At 42.1% G+C, this 27,744-nt stretch overlaps 1 protein-coding gene across 1 annotated transcript; it reads left to right on the forward strand.

Annotated features, from left to right (window-relative positions):
- Positions 1 to 270: 270 nt before the first annotated feature.
- On the forward strand, positions 271 to 26,110 carry CDR2 (cerebellar degeneration related protein 2). Its single transcript, XM_080831685.1, has 5 exons — positions 271 to 394; positions 8,212 to 8,324; positions 22,433 to 22,581; positions 22,840 to 23,004; positions 24,248 to 26,110. Exons 1-5 carry the CDS (start codon positions 316 to 318, stop codon positions 25,110 to 25,112), a joined length of 1,371 nt encoding a protein of 456 aa, XP_080687811.1. The 5' UTR covers positions 271 to 315; the 3' UTR covers positions 25,113 to 26,110.
- The last annotated feature ends 1,634 nt before the right edge of the window (positions 26,111 to 27,744 follow it).

Consider the following 27,744-nt stretch of genomic DNA (forward strand, 5'->3'; position numbering starts at 1 on the left):
AGTGCCACGTTGGGCCCGGCTGCAGCGTGAGGAGCCGGCTCAGAGTGCCGGCCGGGGCGCTCGCGCCGGGGCTCCGGCTGTCGGGGCCGTTGGGCGGCTCGAGGCGGGTCGCGAAGCCCGTCCGCGGCGTGCGGTGCGCTCCGCCCCGCGGCGGCGGCGGCAGCGGGGAGCAATTCTGGTCAGGAGGCGCGGCGGAGCCTGGGCGGCGTCGCGTCCCGCCCGAGGGCGGCTCTGGCTGAGGGCGGAGGAGCCGGTGGAGCGCCCGGGGCAGCGGCTGAGGCGGGACGGCGGCGGCCCCCGGAGGAGCCGGCCGAGATGTTGGCGGAAAACCTAGTGGAGGAGTTTGAGATGAAGGAGGACGAGCCGTGGTACGACCACCAGGACCTCCAGCAAGGTGAGGGCGCGGTCGCTCCCCCAACCCCACCACCTCGGGCGGGCGGCCTGGCCGGGGAGGCTCCCGGGCGCGAAACCGTTAAAAAGTTGCTCTTGCCGGCGACGGGTGGACGCCAGGTGCGGGAAGGTCCGGCGCTCACCTGGCGTGGGCACGGGCCGCGCACCCAGCCGGCGGGGAGGCCGCTTCTGCGCAGTGACCCTCACCATCCCTGCGTGTGGGCCGGGCACGTCGGGAGCGCTTCCCGGCTTAGCTGGTTGAATCCTCCCCGCGATCCTAGGAGGCGCGGGACGGCCCCTTCCCGGCTTGCACCCCGCGGCCTCTGCGCCTCCTCGGGGACTCCCGCCCTGAGCCCGCACCGAGTAGGAGCTGCTGCAGGTGGTAGGGGTAGCCGTGCAATGTGGCAGGAACCGTGCCGGGCCCGCCCACCTCACCCTCGCCATCCATTCCTCCGAGAGGAACTTTTGTCCCCATTTCCCAGATGAGGAAAGCGAGGCTAAAACGGCCCAACGATTTCGCCCAAGTCAAGTGCATGTTTGAACCCACACATTCAGAGCGAGGAGTCGTAGCCACTGCCTAGACCCTATCTCTCCTTTATCACCGGTTTACAGCTTCTTCAGTTGGGTGTTAGAAAGTTGAAAACATTTTTTTTTTTTTTTTTTTTTTTTTTTTGCTTGTGCATAGTTCACCAGATGCCAAGTGAAAGTGACTTGAGGCACTTGTGCCTCTGTGGCTTCTTGCAGTTTGCGCCCTGGCTTTTTAGTTAAAAACGGGCACTCAGATCCTGGCCTGCCTTGGATTTCTTGCGGAAGCTGTGTCCAGAGAGAAATCTTAGAGCAGCCTTCAGTTTGGAGCCAGTGCCCCCACCTTGTTTATGTGTATTAATAGAGGGAATTTGCATTTGGGGGACGCTTTTTGTGGGTTCTTAACACTGGCGCTCCTTTAGTCCTCCCATCTAGCTGCGGACGTAGACTGGATACTGTTTTGGGGGCAGCTAGGATTTCCACTCCAAACTTGAGAGTAAACTTTCTTAGCCACTATACTGAACACTCCTTAGGAATTTTTTTCAGGCATCTTCTGTCTCTGCAATTCTGTGAAAATCAACTTTTTCAGCTTTAAACTTGCACTGAAAATTAACATCTCATTTAGTTGAATATTAAATAACCATGATATTGGTTCGTGGTGATCATTGAACTTGGTGGGAACAGGGAGGGGGGGCGGGAGTAGGCTTGAATGACTTGTTTTGTTTGCCTTTTCTAAATACAAGCAGCTCTTTGGGGGAAAGGTGATTCTTGATATGTCGTGGACAGTCACTTGAACCAAAGTGGTTCACCATTTCACTGAAATAGCCCAAGCTGTTAAGTGGCTGCAGTGCAGTATTTGCCATCATGTGTTCTCAATGTCCACAAGGCAGATTTGTCTTATGCTTTAACAAACCTGTTTTCAAAATTCCCCATAAGGATTGATGGCCTAGTTAGATACTTTCTCCAGGATTAATGAGGCAACCACTGCACAGTTGCAGCATATCCCTACAATAAATGAAGCAGTTTGTATAATCAAAGCTAAATATCTTTCTTTAACAAGCATAGATCTGTGAAGCTTCTTCCCCCTTTTTTTTAATCTAACAAACTTAAGCATATAATAGAGGCTCAGTCTTAATATTTGTTGACCTGAGTCAACAAATATTAACAAAACAGGATTACTGTTTTCATGGCTCCCTTCCATCGGGTGCTTTAATCCACAGTGCACTTCTACCCTGTGGGAAGTTGTTAGGAGCGACCAGTTGTAAGATTTCAGTCTATGGGAAACAGATGCAACCTGTTGCCATTACATGTGGAACTCTTTAACCTCTGATCAAAGCAAACCCATCAGATGTTCAAGTTTAATGAAACCGTAATGAGCGCAGGTCCAAACCTCCTTAATGTCAGTTTGCATTTGGGATTTGTTTTCTGCTTTTCAAAAGACTTTTACATCTAACCCTATATGTCAAAACCCAAGTGCGTGGGGTAGGAATAGATATGAAATTCCAACAATCATAACTTGTGAATATGGCCTATAGAAGAAGGAAGTCTGTACTGTGAATAAAAGGATATCTTTGTCCCAACTTTTAAAAATTACATGTACACATATACAGAACATCTAAACTTCTAACGAATTTTTAAGTGTGTTAATTTCTGAAGAATTTATTATCGAGTCTGTGCCAGGAGTTCATCTAGGCACTGAGGTCACAGTGCCTATCCACAAGATAGAATAGATGGGGTCCTACTCCTGGAATTGACAGTCTAGGAATCTGTTTACTAGTGAAGCCTGGCTACAGTGCCTCCTGCTATGTGCCCAACTACAGTGCCTGGCACATGGGAGGCCCTCAGTAGATATTTGATGCTGAATACAGTTTGGAAACAAGTCTGTCCTGTTAAACAGATTGATAAGCACATCTAATGGGATTTTATCAAATGCAGACATCTGTTCTTTTTTTTTTTTTTTAAACGTCCTCACTATTAACTTTACTGAGCAAGCCTTGTTTGGAGAGAGCTGCTAAAAACGTTTCAAAGTCGGGCGCCTGGGTGGCTCAGTGGGTTAAAGCGTCTGCCTTCGGCTCAGGTCATGATCCCAGGGTCCTGGGCTCTCTGCTCAGCAGGGAGCCTGCTTCTTCCTCGCTCTCTCTGCCTGCCTCTCTGCCTACTTGTAATCTCTGTCTGTCAAATAAATAAATAATCTTTAAAAAAAAAAGGTTCAAGGTCATTAAACTATAAACTTGTTTCCTTTAGCAATAGAAACATTAAGTAAATCGACCACATCAAAGTTTGCTGGGGAATTCTTTTTTAAATTAAAATTGCGGAAAAATTCTAACCTCAGAAGGATGTGGTCCACCATTTATACCTTGTTAGAAACATGTAAGGCTTGTGCAGGCAGAAGGAGAAAACCTTCTGCTTTTACAGAACACTTTGATAAAGAGATTCTTTTGTCAGAGAGCTTAGTTGGCACAGTAAGAATACTGACAATGATCTCTATGGGTAAGATCCTTTCTGGGACAGCAGGAGCCTTCTGTGCAGGTAATGATGGTGCTTGCTTTGAAATGTGCCCCGAGAACAAGGTGGAAAGACTTCAGAGACTGAGTTTTCTTTTAGTCCAGCTGCTATTATAATTGTCATTTGGTGAGCTGTGCAAGCTTAGAATAAGGTTTCAAGTTCCTACTAGGTGGATCAGCAAATTAGATCTTAGTTTAAAGGAACCCTCATATTTCTCCTCCTTTTCATGATGAGTACACTTTCCATGTGTACAACTAATTTGCTGAATCATTGTTGAAGGGTCATTAAAACTGGCACCATCATTTTTCTTGATGTTTATATTCAGGTTTTTTGCTTTCCCAATTATAGTAACGTTGGCAACAGGAGTTACACAGAAGCATCACCAAATGACGCATGTGATTTTGTAATAGGAAAAGCTGTCAGCCCTAATGTTGTTGAATTACAGCTGCAGCCTACAGCTAACATGGGAATATGTTGTCCTCACAGTTTGTGAAAACTGAAGTAAAATAAAAATATAATAGCAGGGGAATTTAGAAGTTTCAGAATTCCGGAAGAAAGATCCTTTTAAAAAAAATCACTCAGCTGCCAGAGCTAATCTTTTGCTTTGGCATAGGGCTGGATAGAGTACCTGCTTAGAGCTTACATTTTACACTGTTAAGGTAGATTATCACTTGCAAAGATTAATTAGTAAAAATATTAAACATAGGAAGGTATTGATAGATTGTAATTCTCAAGCCAGCAGTAAATGTGTGGTATTTTTAGTGGCTGCCTAGCTCAGTTCAATAGGATTTAGAAAAGACAACCTCTTAATGAAAATCCTTGTCGAGAAATAGAGATGATCAGGTGCATAAGGCTTCAAAACTGTATTGTTACCTTTCCTTTTGTGCCTTAATTAAAAATATAAAGGGCATTGAGCATTCTCCCATTCCCCCCACTAATTATTTAGAAACACTTCTTGGGCTTACTGCCAGCTTTTGGCTCCTTTTGGTTATGGAAGCCAGATGCTACACAACAGGAAATGAATTTTTTTTTTAAGACCAAAAAAAGACCCTTGTCTTTAAACTAACAGATGAAGTAATATCCTATTATGCAGTGTGACTTCACAGACACTTACTTGTAGTTGAGACTTGTTTTGCCAGAATTCTACCCTAAACTTCTATGAAATATTTAGGAGATTGAGACCTCAGGTTACTGAACCAGGTTGGGGCTTTGTTTAACTGGAAATAAGGATTGAGATAAGGACAAGTCTCAAATTCTTTTCTGCTTGCTGTTTACTGGCACAGTGCTGTGCTTGGCATCTCTTTCTGCAGCAGCCAGAGCAGGAAAGCCACTCCTGGCTGTATATTAAGGAGTAGATAGTTTCTTAACTGAATCAAAGTAGTAGAAGATGGTCTCAAGTTAGTCTTGAGTCTGGAAGAGGGTTTGGCTCAGGTTTTGATCATTAGTTAAGAACACCTTTGGTGAGTCTCTAGTCCTTCCCAGTGAGGAATTACCACCTTACAACAGGCCAGGAGAGCCTGAAGTAATGTTTGGGCAATGTTTACATGCTTTGTCTTAAATAAGCATGGTGGCTTCTGTGTGGGGCTGTGTATACACATTACATGTCCTATGAGAACAGAATAATTATTTCTGGAGCATCAGCATAGTTCCTTTTGCATTTAATGAAAATGGGGATTTAGCTTGCCTGGGATTGTGTGTGCTTGCCCTGGCAGAGCAGGCAATAAAAGCCAAGTAGCTCAACTCTGATTTCTCATTGCTATCTCCAAAAACAAGTGAAAAGGTTAAGTACCTCAAGGAGAAATGTACTACCTACCTAAAACAAAGAGGTGTGCGGACCTCCCTGTGACATACACCCAGTATGAGGACCGTGAAGTTAGAACCTGTTGACAGAGGTTTCTGTTTCGCTGTGACTCATGTTGATTTGGTCAGGTCAGTTAGCATCTTTGTGCTTCAAATTGCCTCACTGAAAATCCAGGCTAAGTGCCTTGAAAAGATAGAAAAAGTAATGTCTTTTAAATGCTTTGAGCTGTTTGTAAAGGTTCTGTGCCTTGTGAATAGAAGATGTTATTTCATAGACTTGTTATCTGAAGTCTTACCCACATTAATAGACGTCGTTAATATTTAAATAATGAGAGAATGTATTTTAACACCTGTCTACCAACATACAGACTGATTTATTATAAGTGGGTGTAAGATGTTTTAAAATGAGCTGAAGTAGTGTGTGGTAGGTGTTGATGCTTCATTTTTTCCCAGTGAGGGAAAACTAACCAAGTAGAATACTAATTATGCGCTCTAATGGACAGGACCGGGTAATAAAAGTTATGGCTTTTTTACTACTTTCTCTAGGTTATGTTTTAATGTCGGCAGTAATGAGTAAACACAAAACCTTATTTGTCATCTTCTAAAAATTAAGTTTAAAGAGCATGTGTAGTGAGTTTCCCTCTTTTCATAATATTTTTTCATATTACTTTTTATGACATGAAGTAAAATGACTTTCCATCATACTTAGAATAAAATTTAAACATTCTTTATGATGGGCTAAAATCCTGCATGGTCTGATTGCTGCCTACCCTCCAGCTCCCTCTCTTCCTACTCTCCCCTTCATGGTTCTGTCACACTGGCTTTTTGTCAGGTCATAGGCTCTACTAAGTTCTTCCCTGTTGCAGTGCCTCTGTCTGGCTTTTTTATATGGCGAGATCCTCATTCCTCAGCTAAAATGTCCCCTCAGATTTTCCTTGTGATCTCCCTTTCTAAAATAGATCCTTTTATTCATTATCACCAAATCTATTTTTCTTTCTCACACATCACATTTAATTGGTCGATAATTCTTTTTAGCTCTGCTTTAAACTGTACCGGATTCTTACCTCTTCTCTCCATCTCTGCCAGTGGAGTCCACGCCACCATCATCTCACCCAGACGTCTGCAGCCTCCTCCCTGCTTCCATCTTTGTCTCTTGCAGTCTGTTTAAACAGCGGCCACTCATCCTGTCAAAAGCTTTCTCTGGGTTTCATTTCACTCAGAGTAAGAGCCAAAGTCTTGACCTTCGTAGGCCTTTCACAAGCTGGCTGGGCAACCTTAGAGCCCCTCTGACTTGTCACCGTCTCTGCCCCCCATACGCACTTTGTTTCAACCTCGTTGGCCTCCTTATTAGCTCCAGTCACGCCTTCTCCTAGAGCATTTGTACTTGTTTTATCTCTGCCTGGAATGCTGGTCCTCTAGATTGATCTATGGGGTCATTTAGTCAGTTCCTTCACATCTTGATTCAAATGTCACCCTTGTCACATGTTCTTAAAGTTCAGCCTTCCACATCCACATTCTTCATATCCCCCTATTAGCACTTATCACTCTCTATCTTATATACTATCATGCTGTTTCTCCCAATAGAATAGAAGCTTCATGAGGGCAGGGAATTTTTTAGCTAAGTTCACACTTGTATACCTAGTGCCTAGAACAGTGTCTGGTATTAATAATGAATGTATGCATGCACTTATGAATGAAAAATGTTCCATCCCATTGGCAAGTTTCTTTATTTGCTGTCTGGTTTCTCCCGTTAGTTTCTGGAAGTGTCTGGATGACAGGAACTTCATCCATTTTATGCATGGTTCTATAGCTAAAGCTTAGTAGCATAGTGCCTAGCAATAAAAACATTAGTTTGTGAATCAGTGCATACTAATAATACTTGGACTTTGTATGCAGCATAGTTTCTGAAGTCCTCCTTGATAATTTCATTTGATGTTCACAATCTTACACTGACAGGGCCGTCTTCTCTCTAGACAAAAATACTAAGTATAGGTACCTTTAAAGTCACCATATTGAAAGTGTTCACCTGGTAAATGGTAGTCAGAACTCGAGCTCAGGCCGTCCTACTCAGTTCAGTGCATTTCTCACTATGTTAAAGGGGCTACCATGCAACTTGCTATGCAAGTAAGTGTTTCAGTTACCTGTATTATTATACTAGTGTCCTTGTTTGTATCATTAAATTTTTATTTCCAGGGTATAGACAAACAAATCCTGTCTTGTGTACATTAATGCCTAAGATGAGAGAGAGTTGAAAAATGAGGTTCAAAATAGAAATATGGTTTTGTACTAAATCAAAGTATAAGCTACTGACATGTAATTACCTTAAAAACTGTCACTGCGCTGCTTATGTGGTTTGCTCGTTTTGGAGAAGGACATGAAAAGAAGTAGGAAAGAAATGAGAGACCTGGGGCTGTGTTCTTATTACTGGTGTATTTTTCCCTTTTTTGCCTTAATTTTTACTCTCCTTAGGAGGCCAGGATCCGTAACACAAACTTTACTTTGATAGTTGAATTCATAGCAGCCAGATTTCATGGGAACTTCAGAGACTATTGAAAGATCTACCTATATTTTGGCTCAAAGGTCTCCAGGAAAAAAGTAGACAATGAGGGTATGAATTAAGTCCAATCCATGAGCAAATAATTATGATGTTAGACATTACCACGATGAATGATCATTTCCGAACTAATGTATACTTCTCTGTAAAGCAGATCACTATTCTTCAGGCTTACAAGTAAGGGTACATAAGAGCACACATTACCTAGTAGAGAGACCCAGTTCAACTGAATTTTAAGTAGAACTTAAATTTAATTTAATTTAATTTAACTTAAATTTAAGTAGTTTCTTTCTGTGCTATTCCACCTTCCGCTGGGATCTGACTTAAACTTTATGTGTTAGGTTAGGTCTTGATTCATTCTTATTTTAAGGACTGGGTTATATAAAATGTTGAAGTGAGATCATTCGCATTATCCTAAAATTCACTTGTTGTGCTAGATCTCCAACTTGCTGCTGAACTTGGGAAGACGTTACTGGATCGGAACACAGAGTTGGAGGATTCTCTTCAGCAGATGTACACAACCAATCAGGAGCAGTTACAGGAAATTGAGGTAATTTACTCATTAAGAGCATTACACTGGAAGTTGCGGCATGTTGCCACTATTGACCAATCATGTTCTGCTAAGATAGCACTTTCCAAAAACCATTGGAGAGGGTGGGGCGTTTGATTTCTATTTTCTTTATGCTTTCACAATATACGCCTGATGAAAGAAATTTTTCTCTTCACCTTGGTGAAGGATACTAGAAGCAAATGGTCCAGTATTTACCAGTATGTAAAAACAATAAAGTTGTGAATATTATGCTTCATTTTTTTTCTTTTAAATGAATTATGTAATATTTCAGATATGCCAAGTGGGATAAGGAAATAATACAGTAAACATCTGTGCACCCACCACCCAGCTTAAGAAACAACTACCCGCACTGTTGAGGCTCCCTCCTTGTTTCCACTTCCTTCTCCAACTACTGCCAAACACCATCCTAAATTTGGGTTTAGAAGGAAAAATTTTTAAGTTGTAGTACCTGGTTTCATAATGTGTTTAAACTTCTCATGCCATCCAGAGAATTTATCAGGGATGCCTGGCAGGCTCGGTGAGTAGAGCATGCAACTCTTGATCTTAGGGTCTTAAGTTCAAGTCCTGTAATATGGTAGAATTTACTTTAAAAAAAAAAAAAATCATAAAATGGGTATCTTTGTCCTTGCTATGATCTTAATTTATTTACATTTTTGGTAGATTTTTTTAAATTAAAAGAGTACTTTTTCCCCTAGTTTAACAAACTAAAATGAAAGATACTAGATTAAGGCATTAAAATGCAAGATGTGGGGCACCTGGGTGGCTCATTCGTTAAACTTCCAACTCTTCATTTTGGCTCAGGTCATATCAGGGTTGTGAGATCAAGCCCCACATTGGGCTCTGTGGTGGGCATGGAGCCTGCTTAAGATTCTCTCTCCCTCTGTCCTTCCCCACCCACCCTAAAAACAATAAAAATTTAAAAAAATAAGGCAAATTCATAATCTCAATATCCTTAATTTTACATAAGAGCCATATTTAAGATATGTGTATACAGTAGATCCTCTCCTTCCTTCAGGATCTATGAATATAGCCAGTGATGTAACTGGCTCTGTGGGAAATAGACTTATAATTCTAGAAAGTTGTATCTTATAATGATATTAAAATTATCAGCTACCATTTTTAGCATATTCTGTATCAAAAGAGCATGGAACATGCCTACCCAGAATTGAATGTACAGTTGGCCAGAAACCTAAAAATGCAGAAAAACCAGGCATTTTTAAAACTGTTAAAACTAACCAAGTGTCATGTTGTCAAGGAATTCATCCCTGCTTAATGTCATAGACATAAATATTTCATAGAGCAATCCTAGGGCATATACATGAAGACTATCGTATATTGTGAGATACATCTATTTGTTTTTGGGTAGAAACATAGTCTTAATACACTGTATTGGTGTTTTCTGTCAAAGCACCTTAAATCACTATAACTGATACTTATTTTAGAGTATCTCCCAAGTATAAGTGAAAAAAGTACACATATTTGCATACATAAAAGAAAGATGCGTATTTGTTACCACAGGAGATCACAAATACAATTGCTTTATGATCTAAGTTACTTATTTCCTAACACCCCCCCAACCCCCCGCCCCATGGTACTGAGGATGATTAAACAGTTAAGACAGATTGTTGACATTGGGAAAAAAATCGACAGATCTTTGATATTCTCTTAATCTACAAGTACCAGGGGTGTCTGGGTGACTCAGTCAGTTAAGCATCTGCCTTCGGCTCAGGTCATGATCCTGGAGTCCTGGAATCGAGCCCCGCATTGGGCTCCCCGTTCGGGGTGGGGGGTGGGGCGCAGAGAGTCTACTTCTCCCTCTCCCTCTGACCCTTCCTCTTCTCATGCTTGCTTGCTCGCTCGCTCTCTCAAAGAAATAAAATCTTTAAAAAATAAATCTACAAATAACACAATACCATCTATTGTCTTCTGTAAGATGTTGCAAAGTGTAATGGAAATGTGGTATCCGGTTCAGATATTAATGATTAAATATAAATTTAAGTTAAATATATGTATAAGCCATTCAAATAAATTCAGCCTGGAATATTCTGGCACCATTTTCTTGAATTTCTTGTTTCCGTAATAGAGCATGCCATCCTCTAGTTCATAGATCATTGTAGCATTCAACATTTTACTCTTAATCCAAAGCTGCGTTTTGACTAAGAACAACATTTTCATAGGTTTCTTCTCAGTCATTGCAGTTGGCTTTCTTCTTTATTTTTATGAATTACTTTATGAAAGTCAGTGGGGATGGGACAAAATGGGGAGATGAAATGGCAGTGCTGGTTAAGCATGCTTACCAGGGGCACCTGGGTGGCTCAGTGGGTTAAAGCCGCTGCCTTCGGCTCAGGTCATGATCCTAGTGTCCTGGGATCGAGCCCCGCATCGGGCTCTCTGCTCAACGGGGAGCCTGCTTCCTCCCTTCTCTCTCTGCCTGCCTCTCTGCCTACTTGTGATCTGTCTGTCAAATAAATTAAAAAAAAAAAAAAAAAAAAAAGCATGCTTACCAGCCAGAGGGATCCACCCCCCCCCCAAACCACCACCACCAAACTGGCCTTATTGCCTGCTCAGGTCACAGCTTTTCCTGTGCAGACTTACAAGTCACAATATAAACTTCCAGTAGTCTAAAACAAGGAACAACTTCTTGATGCTCTTGTAAAAGGAAGCAGGCACCCATAGAGCCTAATTCCCTACTAAAAGGTGACCCTTGCATTATGTGTTTCTTATCATTGCGAACTTCAGGAACCCTCTAAGCTTTATAAGGGCTCTTTCTTTAATTCAAACCTTATGTCAGTTTTTTTTCTCTTATAAGTTAAGTTTATATTGAAATATGCAGACAGAAAAACAAATCCTAAATATATAGTTGAATGAGTTTTCATAAAGTGTACTGATGCAACCAACACCCAGATAAGAAATGAGAACATTATCAGCTCTGCCTGTCGTCACTCCCACTAACCAGTATTCTAACATCTAGATTAGTTTAGCCTGTTTGAACTTTACCACTTGTACAAGTTTAAACTAACTTTTCAGATTGTTTATTGGGACTTTTCCTTACTAGAAAAGTAATACATGATCATTTTTTAAAGTTAGGAAAAGATAACAGTTGAAAACCAGAAGGTCAGTCCTTATCCACCCAGAAAAAATTGAAATGAGACAATCCAGAAGAATGCTACTGGAACAAACTACTGAGAATGGATAAAGAATTGTGCAGAACTGGTGAAAATACTAGGATAAAATCCCCCAAACTGTGACATTATAGAAATAGACAACCAGGAAACTGTCAATGGTATTTTGTAAGTAGAACTACAAATGTGCTTTCAAAGACTGAGTGGGTTTCAAATAATCCTCATAAAAATTGATCAGTATTTTTTTTTAGTGATTTTTTTTTTAAAGATTTGATTTATTTGAGAGGGAGAGAGAGCACGCATGCACAGAGAGAGAGAGGGAGAAGCAGGCTCCCCGCTGAGCAGGGAACCTGATTCAGGGCTTGATTCCAGGACCCTGGAACCATGTACCCAGCCGAACGCAGATGCTTAACTGACTGAGCTACACAGTAGCCCCAGTTCTGTTTTGTTTTAAAGACTTCATTTATTTGAGAGAGAGCAAGGGCACAGCCAGGGGGAGGGACAAAGGGAGAGAGAGAAGCAGACTCCCCACTGAGCAGGGAGCCCGCTGTGGGGCTCCTCTGTCCCAGGACCCTGAAATCATGACCCAAGCCAAAGGCCGATGCTTAACAGACTGAGCCACCCAGGCACCCCTTAGTAATTGCTTTCAATGTAAAAAAAATTTAAACTATTGAAAGTAATGATTGGCTTCAGAGATGCCTATAGCCTGTGTGACATTATTCACTGTTGGTCTGAACATCTAATTTTTCAAGATCCCAGAGCAAGTTTTTCTCTCCTGGATGAGGAGGGAGGAGAGAAGCTTTGGAGAGTAATGAGATCTGATACCATCAGACATGATCGGATTCTCTTAAAGATTCCTATAATCATGTGATTGAGCCTCCAGCCTCATGTTTTTGTTGCGTCTCTGCTTGGAAGCCTGCATTATTCCCACAGGACTTGTCACTCCCACTACTCAAAGCAGTCTGGCTTTCAGGACATCCCTGGTTTCAAGAGCTTATGTCTTCCTTGGAAATTTTAAAGCATTTTATGCTTCCTTTACTGCATTTATCAATATTCTACTGTATATTTATTGATCCGTTCCAGCCCCTCCACCCATTTCCCATTGCAATGTTGAAGGCTGTTGCTGTGTTTATCTATGGTCTTTCACACATAGTAGATCATCAGTAAATACTTGTTGAAATCAGTATCTGTTGGTTTTGTTTCTGTTTTTGTTTTTTTAAGTAGGCACTCTGCCCAACGTGGGACTTGAACTCATGACCCTGAGATGTGAGTCACATGCTCTGCTAACTTAGCCAGCCAGGTAACCCCTGAAGTCTGTATCTTAAGAGAGGAACAGATGAACAATTTGCAAAGCACTTCTAATGATTCCTAAACTCTGGGTTTGTACCTCTGGAGATTTTTTAAGGTGATGGAAGGAGCTTTGGCTTCAGCATTAGGGGATTCAAGTTTAAGCCCTCGATTCTATGGCAAATAGCTGGAGACGTCAGGCATGTAAATTACCTCTTAAAACTGTTTGCTCTGCTATGTAATGGTGATAAGAATGCTTGCACTACTTTGGCACAGGGTTGTTCTGAGAGGATGAGGTTATATAAGTGTATGTATTTTAGACCGTATAAATTGTTGCACAGCTGATCCATGTTATAAGAATTCTAGTAATGAAAGAATCTTAATTCAGAAAAAAATAAATTTTTTCAGGTACTGGGAAATCGATCTTAAAAAACAAGCCAAGCTTTGAATAGTGAGATATTATAGGTGGTTTTTATTTTCATATTCATGCCCTTTTTTCCCTCTTAAATTTCCTACAGGGGAAATATTTTAACCAGAGAAAAGAAGTTTTTCAAAGGTAATAGGAAATATTTCTTGAGTATTGTAGAAGGTCATTTTGATACTAAATTTATAGGATTTGGGTGGTAATCCCTAATATAAGGATAATCCCAACACTGCCTAAAAGCCAAATTTCCATTCTATTCCTTAGTGTTTTTAATTGTGTTGTGTGTCTCTTTTCCTGCATTTCTGGTCAGGGTTCTGCAGTTACAAGTAGGTGCTAGTATAATCTTGCTGGCCTTTCTTTTTTAAACGTTTGCCTCAGTTGTTAAGGTGACCTATTTATAGCTTTTGTGTATAACCTGAACCTTGTACTCCTAGTCAAGGTGGCACTCCATGCAAATTCCAAGACACGTGTGTGTAACTCATGGAACTTAAACTTTGATACTCTTGCCTATAAAATTGACACTTTTGTCTGTGTTTTTGCTACTCTCGTATTCCCCTCCCCATGTTTTGTTCAAATGTCTCCCTTTCTGCTCTTTACTATGACACATGTTTTTGTACTTGAGCAGTTTTTGGCACTTGCATTTTGGGATCTTGGCGGTCCTGTCAGATTCATTTGAGGCCATGTATCAAAGATTCTAAATGGAGAAAACCAGAACATTAGAAGTGTATCTGTGCCTTTAAATGAAGGATAGAAAATCAGTGAACCCATTTCCTTCTAGATTCAGGAAGAATTTGATAAATACTGATTTGAAACTTTGGAAGCCAAGCTTTAAAGCAGTGTCTGCCGACACAGAGTTCTGATTCTCTGGCCCTGTATCAACACTTGATAAGAGAGCTAGTAATTTTTCTTTTAAGTTGCTGACCAAGTTAGTCAGACTTCTTTGTTAGGTAACCTATTACAGATTCTTGGAGGAGTAAAGGGCTTTTCTGATTAGTTTTGATTTAATAATAATAAGATTAAACTCCTACCATTGAAAACAAGCTCCCTGCCATTCTTTAGGTTGTCCTTAAAGCCAAGTCCTCTAAGACCCAAACATCACAAGCTCTTTGTAGATGGTTTCATTGTGTTTTTATTACAGGTTTATATATCAAACGAGGGAGACTTAACTATAGTTTTGCTAGTCCTCCCCACCTCCCCGGTTTGTGGTTGCCCTTTCCGCAGTTTCAGTTTTGTGGTCAGCCGCCATCCAGAAGCAGATGATTCTCCTTCCGTCACATGGTCGGAAGATCCTTGGTGGCTTCACACTGTGTCACAGCGCCTGCCTCACTCACCTTATCTCGTCACATGCTGTTTTATCATCTCACATCATCACAAGAAGTGCGGGTATGGCACAATGAGATCTTTTGAGAGAGACCACATTCGCATAACTTGTATTACAGCATATTGCTATAATTGTTCTATTTTATTAATTTCTTGCTGTGCCAAATTTATAAATTAAACTTTATCATAGGTGTATATGTACGTATAGGGGAAGAAACATAGTTGTATATTTAGGGTTCAGTGCTATCCACAGTTTTAGCCACCTCCTAGGGGTCTTGGAATGTATCCCCAGTAGATAAGGGAGGACTGCTGTAGCCTCTTTGTACTTTATTTGAATATTTACTTGTTTCCTTTATATTGGCTACAACTCTAATTTGAACATTATATCTTTAAAAGGGGACAGTGGGGCGCCTGGATAGCTCAGTTGGTTAAGTGCCTGCCTTTGGCTCACGTCATGATCCGAGAGTCCTGAGATCGAGTCCCGCATTGGGCTCCCTGCTCAGTGGGGGGTCTGCTGCTCTCTCTCTCTCTGACTGCCACTCCGCCTGCTTGTTCTCTGTCTCTAGCAAATAAATAAATAAAATCTTTTTTAAAAAAAATAAATAATAAAAGGGGGCAACAGTTTGGGGTCCACATCATAGCTGGTAGGAGTTATAAACATCTTTCAGATTACTGGGAAGTATCTGTGCCATGGGAATGAATACAGAGAAGTCTATAACTGGGGCAAGAGGGGAGGGAATTCGTGACTATTATGACATTTTCCCAAGAGGGTTATAACCAAAGCCCTTCTTAGAATCTTTCAATTAAGTCTGAACATTTCAGCCGTCTTAGTTGTGGGAGAGAGCACGATAAGCTGTTGTGAATAGAGGTCTACAAATTGCCATTTTGGGGCACTTGGCTGGCTCAGTCGGTAGAGCATGTGACTGTTAATCTCAGGGTCATGCGTTCAAGCCCCACATTGGGGGTGGAGCCTACTTAAAGAAACTGCCATTTAGCCAGTATTTTTTTGAACCCCTACTATGTGTTAGGAATTGTGCTAAGTGGACTAAAGAGAGAAGAGGCTTCCCTTTTCAAGGAGGGTTAGAAAGACTGGACACTGACAGGTAAGCATTTTGGTGGTTTATTGTGCTAACTGTTTTGAAGGAAATTAATAAGGTGCCTTGGGGGGGAATGCTGCTTGGGTGGTCTGGAAAGGCTTTTGAAGAGGTTACGCTTGAACAGAGGCTTAAAGGACAATCAGAATTCTTAACCATTTTGGGGGCGCCTGGGTGGCTTAGTGGGTTAAAGCCTCTACCTTCAGCTCGGGTCATGATCCCGGGGTCCTGGGATCGAGCCCCGCGTTGGGCTCTCTGCTCGGCGGGGGGTCTGCTTCCCCTCCGCGCTCTCTGCCTGCCTCTCTGCCTACCTGTGATCCCTGTCTGTCAAATAAATAAATAAATAAATCTTTAAAAAAAAAAAAAAAGAATTCTTAACCATTTTTGTGTCATAGATCCCTTTGGTTGCCTGGTGAGGTCTGTGATGATTGCCTTAAAATACATAGAATAAAAGGGAATCTGTTATATTGAAATGCCTATCAAAATATTGAAAAAATAGGGCGCCTGGGTGGCTCAGTGGGTTGAGCCTCTGCCTTCAGCTCAGGTCATGATCTCAGGTCCTGGGATCGAGCCCCACATCGGGCTCTTTGCTCAGCAGGGAGTCTGCTTCTCTCTCTCTCTCTCTCTCTCTCTCTCTCTCTCTCTCTGCCTGCCTCTCTGCCTACTTGTGATCTTTCTCTGTCAAATAAATAAAATATTTAAAAAAATATTGAAAAAATAAATGTGTGATATGGTAATATGTTTTGTTATTAATATATTAAATACCCAGATCTAATTGTCAGTCTAAAAACTAATTTCAAATAGTGATGAATGTAACCAATAAATCAAGATTTCTGCAACCACTATCAAGTTATATGAAAATACCTGTGATTTCTGTTGGCGATGAAGTCCTAGGTACCCCATCATACTACTGATGGCTTGTTGCCTCCATTCAAAATCAAAGGAAGTGCTAAATGTCAGAAACTAGAGAAAAATGAAGATGTAACTTCTCCCTCATCCAAATTCACAGATGCTCTCAGTTCTGTCTGTGGACCGCAGGTTGAGAGCTGCTGGATTAGATGGAGCCAGCCAGGAAAAACACATCCCCGAAAGGAAGGGGGGGACTTGCTTAGAGTGAGGCAACTCCACAATTTTAGGGTAAAGGTACACTGAGTGTAAAAATAAGGGTGAATTAATAGCTGCCTGGTAAAGCTGGAAGAGCCGCCTAAGAGACAGTTGGGAAAATACTAATTTACTCTGAAACACAAGTAGATGATAGTAAGGGATTATTGGGGTTCTTTTAGGTATGATTAAAATTGTAGTTAAAATGAAAAGTCTTTTCTCAGAAATATATGAATATATCTGACTTAAGATGTCTTGGATTTGCTTTAAAATGACTGGATATGAGGAGAGAAGAAAAGTAGAGATACAACAAGATTGATAATTGTTGAAACTGGATGATGGATACATGAGGGTCCGTTAAACCATTTTTTCCCCATTTATGCATTTGGAATTATCCATAGTAATTCTAAAAACTTTAGTTTTTAGTAGATTAAAATTAGCCATCTGTAAAGAGTCCATACTTGGGTAGACTGAGGAAGCCACACGCAAGCTCAAGACAGCTAGTGTGTTATTGCAGGGATGTGTGACTATACGAACGTACGAAGTGAAGCTTGTAAAGAAAGCTGCTGGGACATTTATAACATCACTTCATCTTAGTGAAGAGCTACAGCCAAACTAAGCCCTAAGGAGGGAAAGAGTAAACGTTAAGCTTAAGAATTATTGTTGGTCCGGGGCACCTGGGTGGCTCAGTTGGTTAAGCAGCTGCCTTTGGCTCGGGTCATGATCCCAGGATCCTGGGATCGAGTCCCGCATCGGGCTCCTTGCTCAGTGGGAAGCCTGCTTCTCTCTCTCTGTCTCTGCCTGCCACTCTTCCTGCTTGTGCTCTCTCTCTCTCTCTCTCACAAATGAATAAATAAAATCTTAAAAAAAAAAAAAAGAATTATTGTTGGTCCAAGTGAATGCTGTTGCCTCCTGGACCCAAGAGAAAGAGGCATTAGTTTGTGGGAGGGGAGACACCCAGGATTTTCCATGTCCAAGATCACCATTTCTCTGATAAGTGTGATCCATGGACCACTTGTACTGACATCACCTGGGGTTTTTTCTGAAAATGCAGAGTGTTGGCTCTATCCCAGTCCCAGTGACTCAGAATTTTAGGGGAAAGGGGCCCAAATTCCTATAGCTTAATAAAGCCCCCAAATGAATCTTAGCACACTAAGTTTTCAAACCGTAACTCTAGGTAAGATGACAATAGCTGCGTCTTACTGAGCAGTTTTACCATATGCCCACGCCATGCTAAACCCTTCACACACTTGAACCTTAAGCAACCCTTGTGAGGTAGATGATGAGGAAATCTTGCATGAGAAAAATTAAGCTACTTGCCAAAGGTTACCTGGTTAGAAGTGGTGAAGCAGAACTTCAAACCAGATTCTCACTCCAGAGCCTATGCTCTTAGCTATTGCTGCCTCCCACCGGGCTCTTTTCTCTGATCCTGTGCCCACCAAAAGTTTTCTGTGGGAACTGTCCTCTCATCTGCGTTCTACGAGGTAGATGTGTCCTAAGAGGATGTGAATATTCTAGTCACTGGGCAGAGACAGCTCCTGCTGTAAATTAATAATTAGTGTCTGGTCTATGTGTTAGCCTTTTTTCAATTGTTGTGAATCAGTTCCAAAGAATACTTGAGACCTATACTTGATATAAAAGTAGCTTATGAAATTTCTGAACTTACTATATGTATCCCTGTGCTCTAAACCTTTGTTCCTGAGATTGAACACCTTCCCATTAGTGACAGGAACCTGCTATGACATTGCTAACCAGAGGGCAGGATTAAGGACCTCCTCCTAGGAGAAGCTGGTGGGTGCTGAGGGAGAAGAACACACACGCACAAGCTTTTTACAGGAACTGTGATTGGTGTGTGCTCACTTCCCTTATTTAATACTTTAAGTCTTATAGGTTAGTCATTGAACCGCAACCCCTTATTTTCAATTCTGAACCCAAAGGCTCTTTAAAACAAGATTACTTTTTTCTTAAGTGTGCAGCAAATTCATTTAGCAGCAAACCCTGACCTGAACTGATGATGTGAGACTGTTTATAATCCTTATTCATTCTTTTCAATGCAGAAATATTAATGTCAATTACAGGGTGCTGCCCTTACCTCACTGTGAGGATGTTATAAAGTGTATGGTGCATGTGCCATGTTGTCTTTCTAAAATTTAAAGAATTTTCCAAAGACATTTTTGGCCCCAAGAGTTTCAGATGAGAAAGTTGAAGTTACGAGAGTTGTGTTTTCTCAACACGTTGCTACCAAGTTAGATAACTAGATTTTTTAAAGGTCCTATAAGGTTTTGTTCAACTCTGCTACATTGTCTTTTAAAGAGCCCACTGAAAATCATTTAGCACATTCTTTGAAGGAAGTCTGTTAGCTTTGCAAATACAGTTGTACAGTTGATCCTTGACAACACAGGTTTGAACTGTGTGGGTCCACTTACACAAGGGTTTTGTTTTTTTTTTTTCTGATATAGAACAATAACGTAAGAGTCTCTTATGGTTTGTCTCCCTCCCGATCCCATCTTGTTTCATTTTTTTCCCTTCCTACCCCCAGTGATCCTCCCCCTCCGCCCTGCCTCTCAAATTCCTCTTAATCTCACAAAACAAACTGAGGGGGGTTACTGGGGGGTGAGGGGTAGGTATAGGGTGGCTGGGTTATGGACACTGGGGAGGGTATGTGCTATGGTGAGTGCTGTGAATTGTGTAAGACTGATGATTCACAGACCTGTCCCCCTGGGGCAAATAATACATCGTATGTTAATTTAAAAAGGGGGGAGTGGGAGGAACAGTAGTGTAAATGTATTTTGTCTTCCTCATGATTTTTTTTTTTAAGGTTTATTATGTAAGAGACAGCAAGCGAGCAGTAGCAGGTAGACGGGCAGAGGGAGAGGGAGAAGCAGACTCCCCACTGAGCAGGGAGCCTTAAGGGGGGTGGGGGCGGCTCTATCCCAGGAGCCTGGGATAATGACCTGAGCCAAAGGCAGACACTTAATCAACTGAGCCACCCAGGTGTCCCTCCTCATGATTTTCTTTACATTTTCTTTTTTCTAGCTTACTTTATTATAAGAATATGGTATGCAGTTCGTATAAACATACAAAATGTGTTAATCAACTGTTTATGCTATCAATTTCCAGTTATTAGTAGGCTATTAAAGTCTTGGAGGAGTCAAAAGTTATACAAGGATTTTCAACTGTGTGGGAGTTGGTGCCCTTAACCCCACATTGTTCAAGAATCAATGGTATAGTTGTATAAAAAGCTCCAAGAAAGATGTTGTTGTTGTTTTTAAGATTTATTTATTAGAGAGGAAGTGGGAAGGACAGAGAAAAGAGAATCCCAAGCAGACTCTGTGCTGAGCATGGAGCCCACTGCAGGGCCCAATCTCATGACCCTGAGGTGATGACCTGAGCTGAAACCAAGGGTCAGACACTTAATGGACTGGGCCACCCAGGTACCCAAGACATGACTTTAAAAACACTTTTCTTGGGGCAACTGGGTGGCCCAGTCCGTTAAGTGTCTGATTCTTGGTTTGGGCTCAGGTCATGATTTCAGGGTCATGAGATTGGGACCCACCTTCAGCACAGAGTCTGCTTAACACCCTCTCTCCCTCTAGCCCTCCCCTGTGTTCACGTGTGCACTCACACTCAAATAAATCAATCTTAAAAAAATAAAAGTCATGTTGGGGCATCTGCGTGGCTCAGTCGTTAGGCATCTGTCTTTGGCTCTGGTCATGATCCCAGGATGCTGGGATCGAGCCCCACATCAGGCTCCCTGCTCAGTGGGAAGCCTGATTCTCCCTCTCCCACTCCCCCTGCTCATATTCCTGCTCTAGCTGTCTGTCTGTCTCTCTCTCTCTCTCCATCAAATAAATAAATAAAATAAATAATCTTTATAAATAAATAAATAAAAGTCACGTCTTTGGCCACCTGGTTGGCTCAGTCAGTTTAATGTCTGACTTTTTGGGTCTTGATCTTAGGATTGTGAGTTCAAGCCCCACATTGGGCTCCACACTGGGCATAAAGCCTGGGTGGATGGATGGGTGGATGGGTGGATGGAAGGAATGAATTTAAAGCCATGGCATTGTTCTGTTGCCGTTTGATCATTGGTGATGCTTCAAACCTACCTTTTTTCCTCTTTATAGTCATGCTCCTGAGAAATATTATGAATATTTCATTTGAAATAAACACTGTGTTTCCTTGTCTTCTGGTAGAGTTGAGTAGGAGAGGGAATCAATGTAATTTAACATTGAGGCATGAAGACTGTGATTATTTCCCTTTATCCTTGGCCATTTAGAAAGGAATCTTAGCATTATCAGAATAAATAATCTGGCATATTTCTCATGGATAAGGAGGATTATGGTGATAACACTCTCACAGTATTAAAAATAACAAGAGGGGCGCCTGGGTGGCTCAGTGGGTTAGGCCTCTGCCTTCAGCTCAGGTCATGATCTCGGGGTCTTGGGATCGAGTCCCGCATCGGGCTCTCTGCTCGACAGGGAGCCTGCTTCCTCCTCTCTCCCTGCTTGCCTCTCTGCCTACTTGTGATCTCTGTCTGTCAAATAAATAAAATAAAATCTTAAAAAAAATAAATAAAAAAAAAAAATAAAAATAACAAGAATCTCTGAATCATAGTAAGCTAAATATCTCTTTCTGGTTAAATTAATGTTATTTTCCCCATTTTTGGGTCCAGAATGGCTCCCTGGGAGAAAAAAAAAATTGATTTTTTTTTCCCAGACAAAAAGTCATCTAAAATTCCCTACTTTAGGCTTTCTTAATTCTGTAAAACATGATATTTTTGCTTAAACATTAATCATGTTCCATTGCTTTTTCTCTTGAGGGATTGTCAGTCTCTTTAGATTTTCTTGTTGAATATTAATTTTAATTTTATGCATGTATTGTGCTTTGTAAGAGTAGACTAGCCTCATGATACGTAGGATGTTGGTAAGCATTAAGGTAAGTAAACATGTAAAGGATGACCTGTACTTATTTCCTATTAGACAAGTACTTTAACTGGGATTTAAAGTTTTTCTTTACATAAGATAAACCTGTGGCATTGTGGCATAATGAAAATCATGTATTTGATCTTCATCTCTAGCTCCTGGCACAGAGCTTCTAAAACACTTGGAATTCCCTAAGTGATAGGCTGGGAATTGGTTGCCAGAAGGAACACAACCAGGTTAATAGAGGGTTAGAACCATCAGTCCAACCCCCTTGCCTCTGGGGTGGAGGGACAGGGGCTGGAGATTGAGTTCAGTCACATGTGCCTATGCAGTGAAACTTCAATAACCCCTGAAACAAGGAGCGCATGGATGTGCTGGGAGGGTGGTGCGTCTGGAGAGGGCCTGGAGGCTCAGCGCTCCTCTCCACGCCTGTCCTTGGCCCTGTGCCTCTCTACCATGTAGTTAACCTTTTAAATAAAGCAGTCAGTGTAAATAAAGTGATTTCATGAGTTCTGTGAGTTAATGCAGTGAATTATTGAACTTGAGGGGAGATTGTGGGAACCTTCAGTTTTGCAGCTGATTGGTCAGAAGTGCAGGTGGTTTCTGGGTCTTGCACCCGGTGTCTGTGGTGGGACAGTGACATGGGACCAAGCCCTAATAACTAGCCCTTCTAGTGGGGTGACTGCAGGTAGGTAGTATCAGAATTTAATTGTAGGATACCCAGTTGGTGTTGGAGAATCAAAGAGTCAGTATTAGAGCACTGTAGGTATTTTTTCTGTTTAATGTATAACCTGGTCGCAATCCTTTTCTCTTACAGTATCTGACCAAGCAGGTGGAGCTTCTACGGCAGATGAATGAACAGCATGCAAAGGTTTATGAGCAATTAGATGTCACAGCAAGGGAACTGGAAGAAACAAATCAAAAGCTGGTTGCTGACAGCAAGGCCTCACAGCAAAAGATTCTGAGGTAAATTTTCTAGAACCCATTGAGGAAGCCCTAGGGGGAAGTCATTTAGTATAAACTAGAATAGAATGTGGCTGTAGTGGGTTTCGGTCAATATGGGGTACGGTTTAATTTAATTCTTTATGGAGAGTAGAGATTAAATAGAAGTCTTTTCCAATTAAGGAAGCCCAGTTTGAATGGCTGGCAACTAATCTCTTCTCACTGCTTATGCCCTTAATTTAACGTGACAAGCGGCAAATGGCTTCTGTCTGTTCCTCACAGTCTGACCGAAACAATCGAATGCCTACAAAGCAACATTGATCACCTCCAGAGCCAAGTGGAGGAGCTGAAGTCATCTGGCCAAGGGAGAAGGAGCCGGGGGAAATGTGACCAGGAGAAATCGGCACCCAGCTTCTCGTGTCTGAAAGAGCTGTACGACCTCCGCCAGTAAGAGCCTGCCCTTTTATGGCATTGATGAGCAGGGGAGTCTCTTGTGTCCGCGACACATCCTGGACTTCAGTAGATTAAAAGGACCCTTTTAAGAAATGCCACTTGGCAATTAGACTACAAGTGGTTTGAGCAAAGCCACTTAGACCTACAGCTGGTAGAGTTCTTGGGTATTAATAATTCTGCAAAAACTTATTTTTGGAAGTCTTGGGAGTATTCATTTCAGTGCTTTTCATGTTAAGTCTTAGCTAAACTAAGGTGCAGTGCTTTTGAGAGACTACAGGTTTGGGGATTGTGTTTCACATTAGAGTGGAAAAGATCGAAATTTCAGTAAGACAAGCTTTTTGCCTACAGAAATGCCTTTGTAATGTAGAGTTAAGAAACTGCATATTTAAGAGCTGCTCCTTGAACACCTAGTATATGGCAGGTGCTGTGCCAGACAGGAGGAGCCGTGAGCAAAACAGAGCCAGTTCCTGCCCTTATACTTCCAGTCTCAGGGAGAGGCAGACACAGATCATCACACAAATAAGCACAGTTAAAACTACCTAGGACTCTGCACAGGAGAGCTAATGGCTTCTGGCTCTCAACCTTGACTGTTTATCAAGTCACTTTGGAGTTTTTCAAACAGCAATACCAATGAGTCCCTCAGGCCTAAGTCAGGATCTCTAGGTGCCGGTGAAAAGCCGCCCTGGTGATTCTGATGTGCGGGCAAGGCTGAGAACCACTGGGTCATTCTAGTTTCCTTGACAGGTATCAGTCATACCTCTGGTCTTTGAGAATGGGTGTTCTATAGTACTTCTAATATTTATTTGTTTATTTTTAAAGATTTTACTTATTTGTCAGCACAAGCAGGGGGAACAGCAGGGAGCAAAGAAGCAGGCTCCCCGCTGAGCAAGAAGCCTGACACGGGGCTCAATTCCCGGACCCTGGGATCATGACCTGAGCTGAAGGCAGACGCTTAACCCACTGAGCCTCCCAGGTGTCCCTCTGTCATACTTTTAATGGTTAAAAAAAAGTCACAAAAATTATGTTTTCTTACGTGTGTTTATTTGCTAGCCTCGCACAGTTACATTTTAACCACTGCTCTTGTGCAGAAAAGGCAAAAAATTGATCACCATCACAGTTCCTCAAAAATACTGAGTTGAAAAAAAAAATCAATCTCCCTCTATTCGTTCCCAGTTGACCTGTGTAACATATATACCTTTTTTTTTGGTAATACTTTCTTTCAACATTTTTCTCTCAGACACTTTGTGTATGACCATGTGTTTGCCGAGAAGATCACTTCCTTGCAAAGTCAGCAAAGCCCTGACGAAGAAGAAAATGAGCATTTGAAGAAAACGGTGACGATGCTGCAGGCCCAGCTGAGCGTGGAGCGGCAGAAGCGGGTGGCCGTGGAGGAGGAGTACGGGCTCGTGCTCAAGGAGAACAGCGAGCTGGAACAGCAGCTGGGGGCCGCGGACGCCTACCGAGCGCGGGCGCTGGAGCTGGAGGCCGAGGTGGCCGAGATGCGGCAGATGCTGCAGTCGGAGCATCCTTTTGTGAATGGGGTCGAGAAGCTGGTGCCAGACTCTCTGTTCATGCCTCTCAGAGAACACGGCCAGAGCCTGCTGGAGGAGATGCTCCTGCCTGGGCCGGAGGCACACAGAAAGCCCCTCAAGCGCAGCAGCAGCGAGACGGTGCTCAGCAGCCTGGCGGGCGGGGACATCGTGCGGGGCCACGAGGAGACCTGCATTCGGAGGGCCAAGGCCGTGAAGCAGAGGGGCATCTCCCTTCTGCACGAGGTGGACACTCAGTACAGCGCCCTGAAGGTGAAGTACGACGAGCTGCTGAAGAAGTGCCAGCAGGAGGAGGACTCCCTGTCCCACAAGGCGGTGCAGACCTCCAGGGCTCTGGCCAGAGACCTGGCCGGGACCAACGCCCAGCCCGAGCCCGGCGCCAGCAGCTGGGAGCCGGCCTCTGCCACCCCAGAGCGCGTCAGTTCCCCCACCACCACGGCCCCTCCGGAGTACAAAGCGCTGTTTAAGCAGATCTTTAGTTGCATCAAGAAAACTAAGCAGGAAATAGATGAACAGAGAACAAAATACCGACCTCTTTCCTCTCATTCCTAATTCAGCCTCCAGCTCTGCTACTAATTTGTCCCCTTCCTTTCACCTGTCTCTCCCGATCCGACAAGTGTTTGATACTGCTGTGACGTTGGCCTCGTCGCTTTCCTTATTTAGCAGCTGCGAATAGCAGCGGGGAAAGAAGGTGGCTGCCGGCGTCCGCTCGACAATCCGGTTCCATTTGCGCTCCTCAGGAAATCCCATGTCAGACTGGCCTCTGGCTGGCGTGCTGATGAGGCTGTGATTCCTTGAAAAGTCCCAGAACCAGTGGCCTAAGGGAAGCAGGCCTGGAGTTACTGTGGCGCATAGTAGCTGGTGTGGGGTATATAGGGGCGAAAGGGCAGAGTCGAAACAAAACTAAGGCAACTCCTACTGCCTCCTCAGAACTGTGGAAGTCAGATGGTTGCCAAACCAAAGTAGCTTTCACAAACACTGTTGGATACTGTGAACTCATTAAGAAGAATGTCCAGGAGAAAGCAGGGGCCTAATCCAAAATAAATGGCATTAACAAATACTCCAAGCCTTGAGTTTTGTTACATCTGCTACCAGTTGAGCTGTGACTGCCAAGCAATCAGAACGCATCTAAATCCAACCGAAACCAAACCAAACTGAAAGGCAAGCTCTGGTTTGACCGAAGCCAGCTTGTTCGCATAGGCCCTGCAGGGCCTCCTTCCTTCCATTCAGATGTTTTTACTCAGAGCTGTAGTGGGTAGCATAGGCAATTATGTAAATCATTCTCAAAGTCAAACTAAAGAAGCGAGAGGAAACCCCTCACTCCTGTGTTGTTGTCTGAGGTGGGGAAGCTGGCTTGTGGCTATAAGCTGCCCTCGGTTCCTAGAAATGTTTTTGACTTGCTGCAGAAATTCCTGTCTGCTACTTTACTAAACAGTATTGTCCTGTGGGAATCCGCTACTTGGCGTACTTTTAATTTAAAACTATTTAAAAGAACTGAAGTTCCAGTTATTGTATATTATTTTTCTAAAAACCAAATAAAACTACCTATGAAAATGAACCAAATGGGTCACTTACTTATTTTAAGCTGAAGCCCTTTTACTGTTATAACCGACTTTCCATTTTTTTTCTTCCAACAGGTAGCTCTGAGATTTGATCATAACTTATTTCTATTTTTCCCCCATTTGGGATTCTCATGTTAATATGTTCATTAGAATAACTATATATGATTGAAAAACACTTTCAAATGTATATACTTGATATATAAGTGTTCACTGTTTTAGAAATGTCAGACCTGGTTCTGAATTAATAGCATTTGGCTCAAAACATTTTACCATTCAATCGTAGGAAAGACACTTCACAATATTTAAACATTAAAACGAGCACTGAATCTAAGTTTTGTTTTCATTTTGAGAAACAGTATGAAGAGTTTGTTAAAGAAAATGGTCTTGTTGTCCCTGACTTTCCAGCTCCTCCCCAGGATCAACTAGTTACCAGTTTCTTGTATTTTCTTTTTTTTTTTTTTTTAGTTTCTTGTATTTTCTTCCAAAATATTCTCTGCATACGTTAATACATGAGTGTTTCTATCAGCCCATATTCTTAAAAGTGTATACACCACCAGCTGCTGTCACTGTAACTTCTATTTTCACTGAACCGTGTATCTGAAGCATTGGCCATCTACGGTCTTTATGATAGTGCGATGGTATTACATCTGTGGATAGAAACTCCACATGTACATTTAATCAGTGGGTATCGGTGAGGAAAGAAGGTGGCTGCTGGTGTCAGTTCTATAATCCAGTTCTGTTTAAGCTCCTCCTGAAATCCCACGACAGACTGCCCTCTGGCTGGCGTGCTGATATGTGTGTGTGTGTGTGTATCACATATCACACACATACATATGGTCTATATATCCATATATAAGAATCCATTTAAGTAGTCCCTGTATCTTTGGCCATTTATGAATCTAGAAGATAAAAATCATCAGAAGTCAAGTAAAAGATCGTATTTTGCTATGACCGTCTTCCAGGTTACTAAGCCCCCAGCTCCCAGCCCCCACCAATATGGGAGGACACCCAGTTGCTCCCACCTGTGCCAGTAAACTTTCTGACCCTTATGAAACTAATGGAAGAAAAGCGGGGTTTCCTTGTTGTTTAAGTTTCATTTATTAAGGTTGAATATTTTATAATCTGTTAAAGGGCCATGTATATTGTCTTCTGCCTATTTTTCTTATTTAAGAGCTCTGGCATTGAGGCAATTCATTTTATAATTAGGAATTACAAATATTTATCTTAATTTTGCCTTGTTGGCATTTTGCCAAGCAAAATTTTTGTGGTTATATTAATCATTTAATACATTTTTGCGTTTAATAGATATTTGATCCACCTGAACTTCATTTTTTTCTTTTTATTGTGGTAAAAATACACTTAAAACAATCACCGTCTTAATCATTTTTAAGTGAATAGTAAAATGTTTTTTTTTTTTTAAAGATATCATTTATCTATTTGACAGAGATCACAAGTAGGCAGAGAGGTAGGCCGAGAGAGAGAGAGGGAAGCAGGCTCCCTGCTGAACAGAGAGCCCGATGTGGGGCTCGATCCCAGGACCCTGGGATCATGACCTGAGCTGAAGGCAGAGGCTTTAACCCACTGAGCCACCCAGGCGCTCCAATAGTAAAATGTTATTAAAT

This window comes from Martes martes, assembly GCF_963455335.1.
Source record: "Martes martes genome assembly, contig: SUPER_18_unloc_1, whole genome shotgun sequence".
NCBI lineage: Eukaryota > Metazoa > Chordata > Mammalia > Carnivora > Mustelidae > Martes > Martes martes.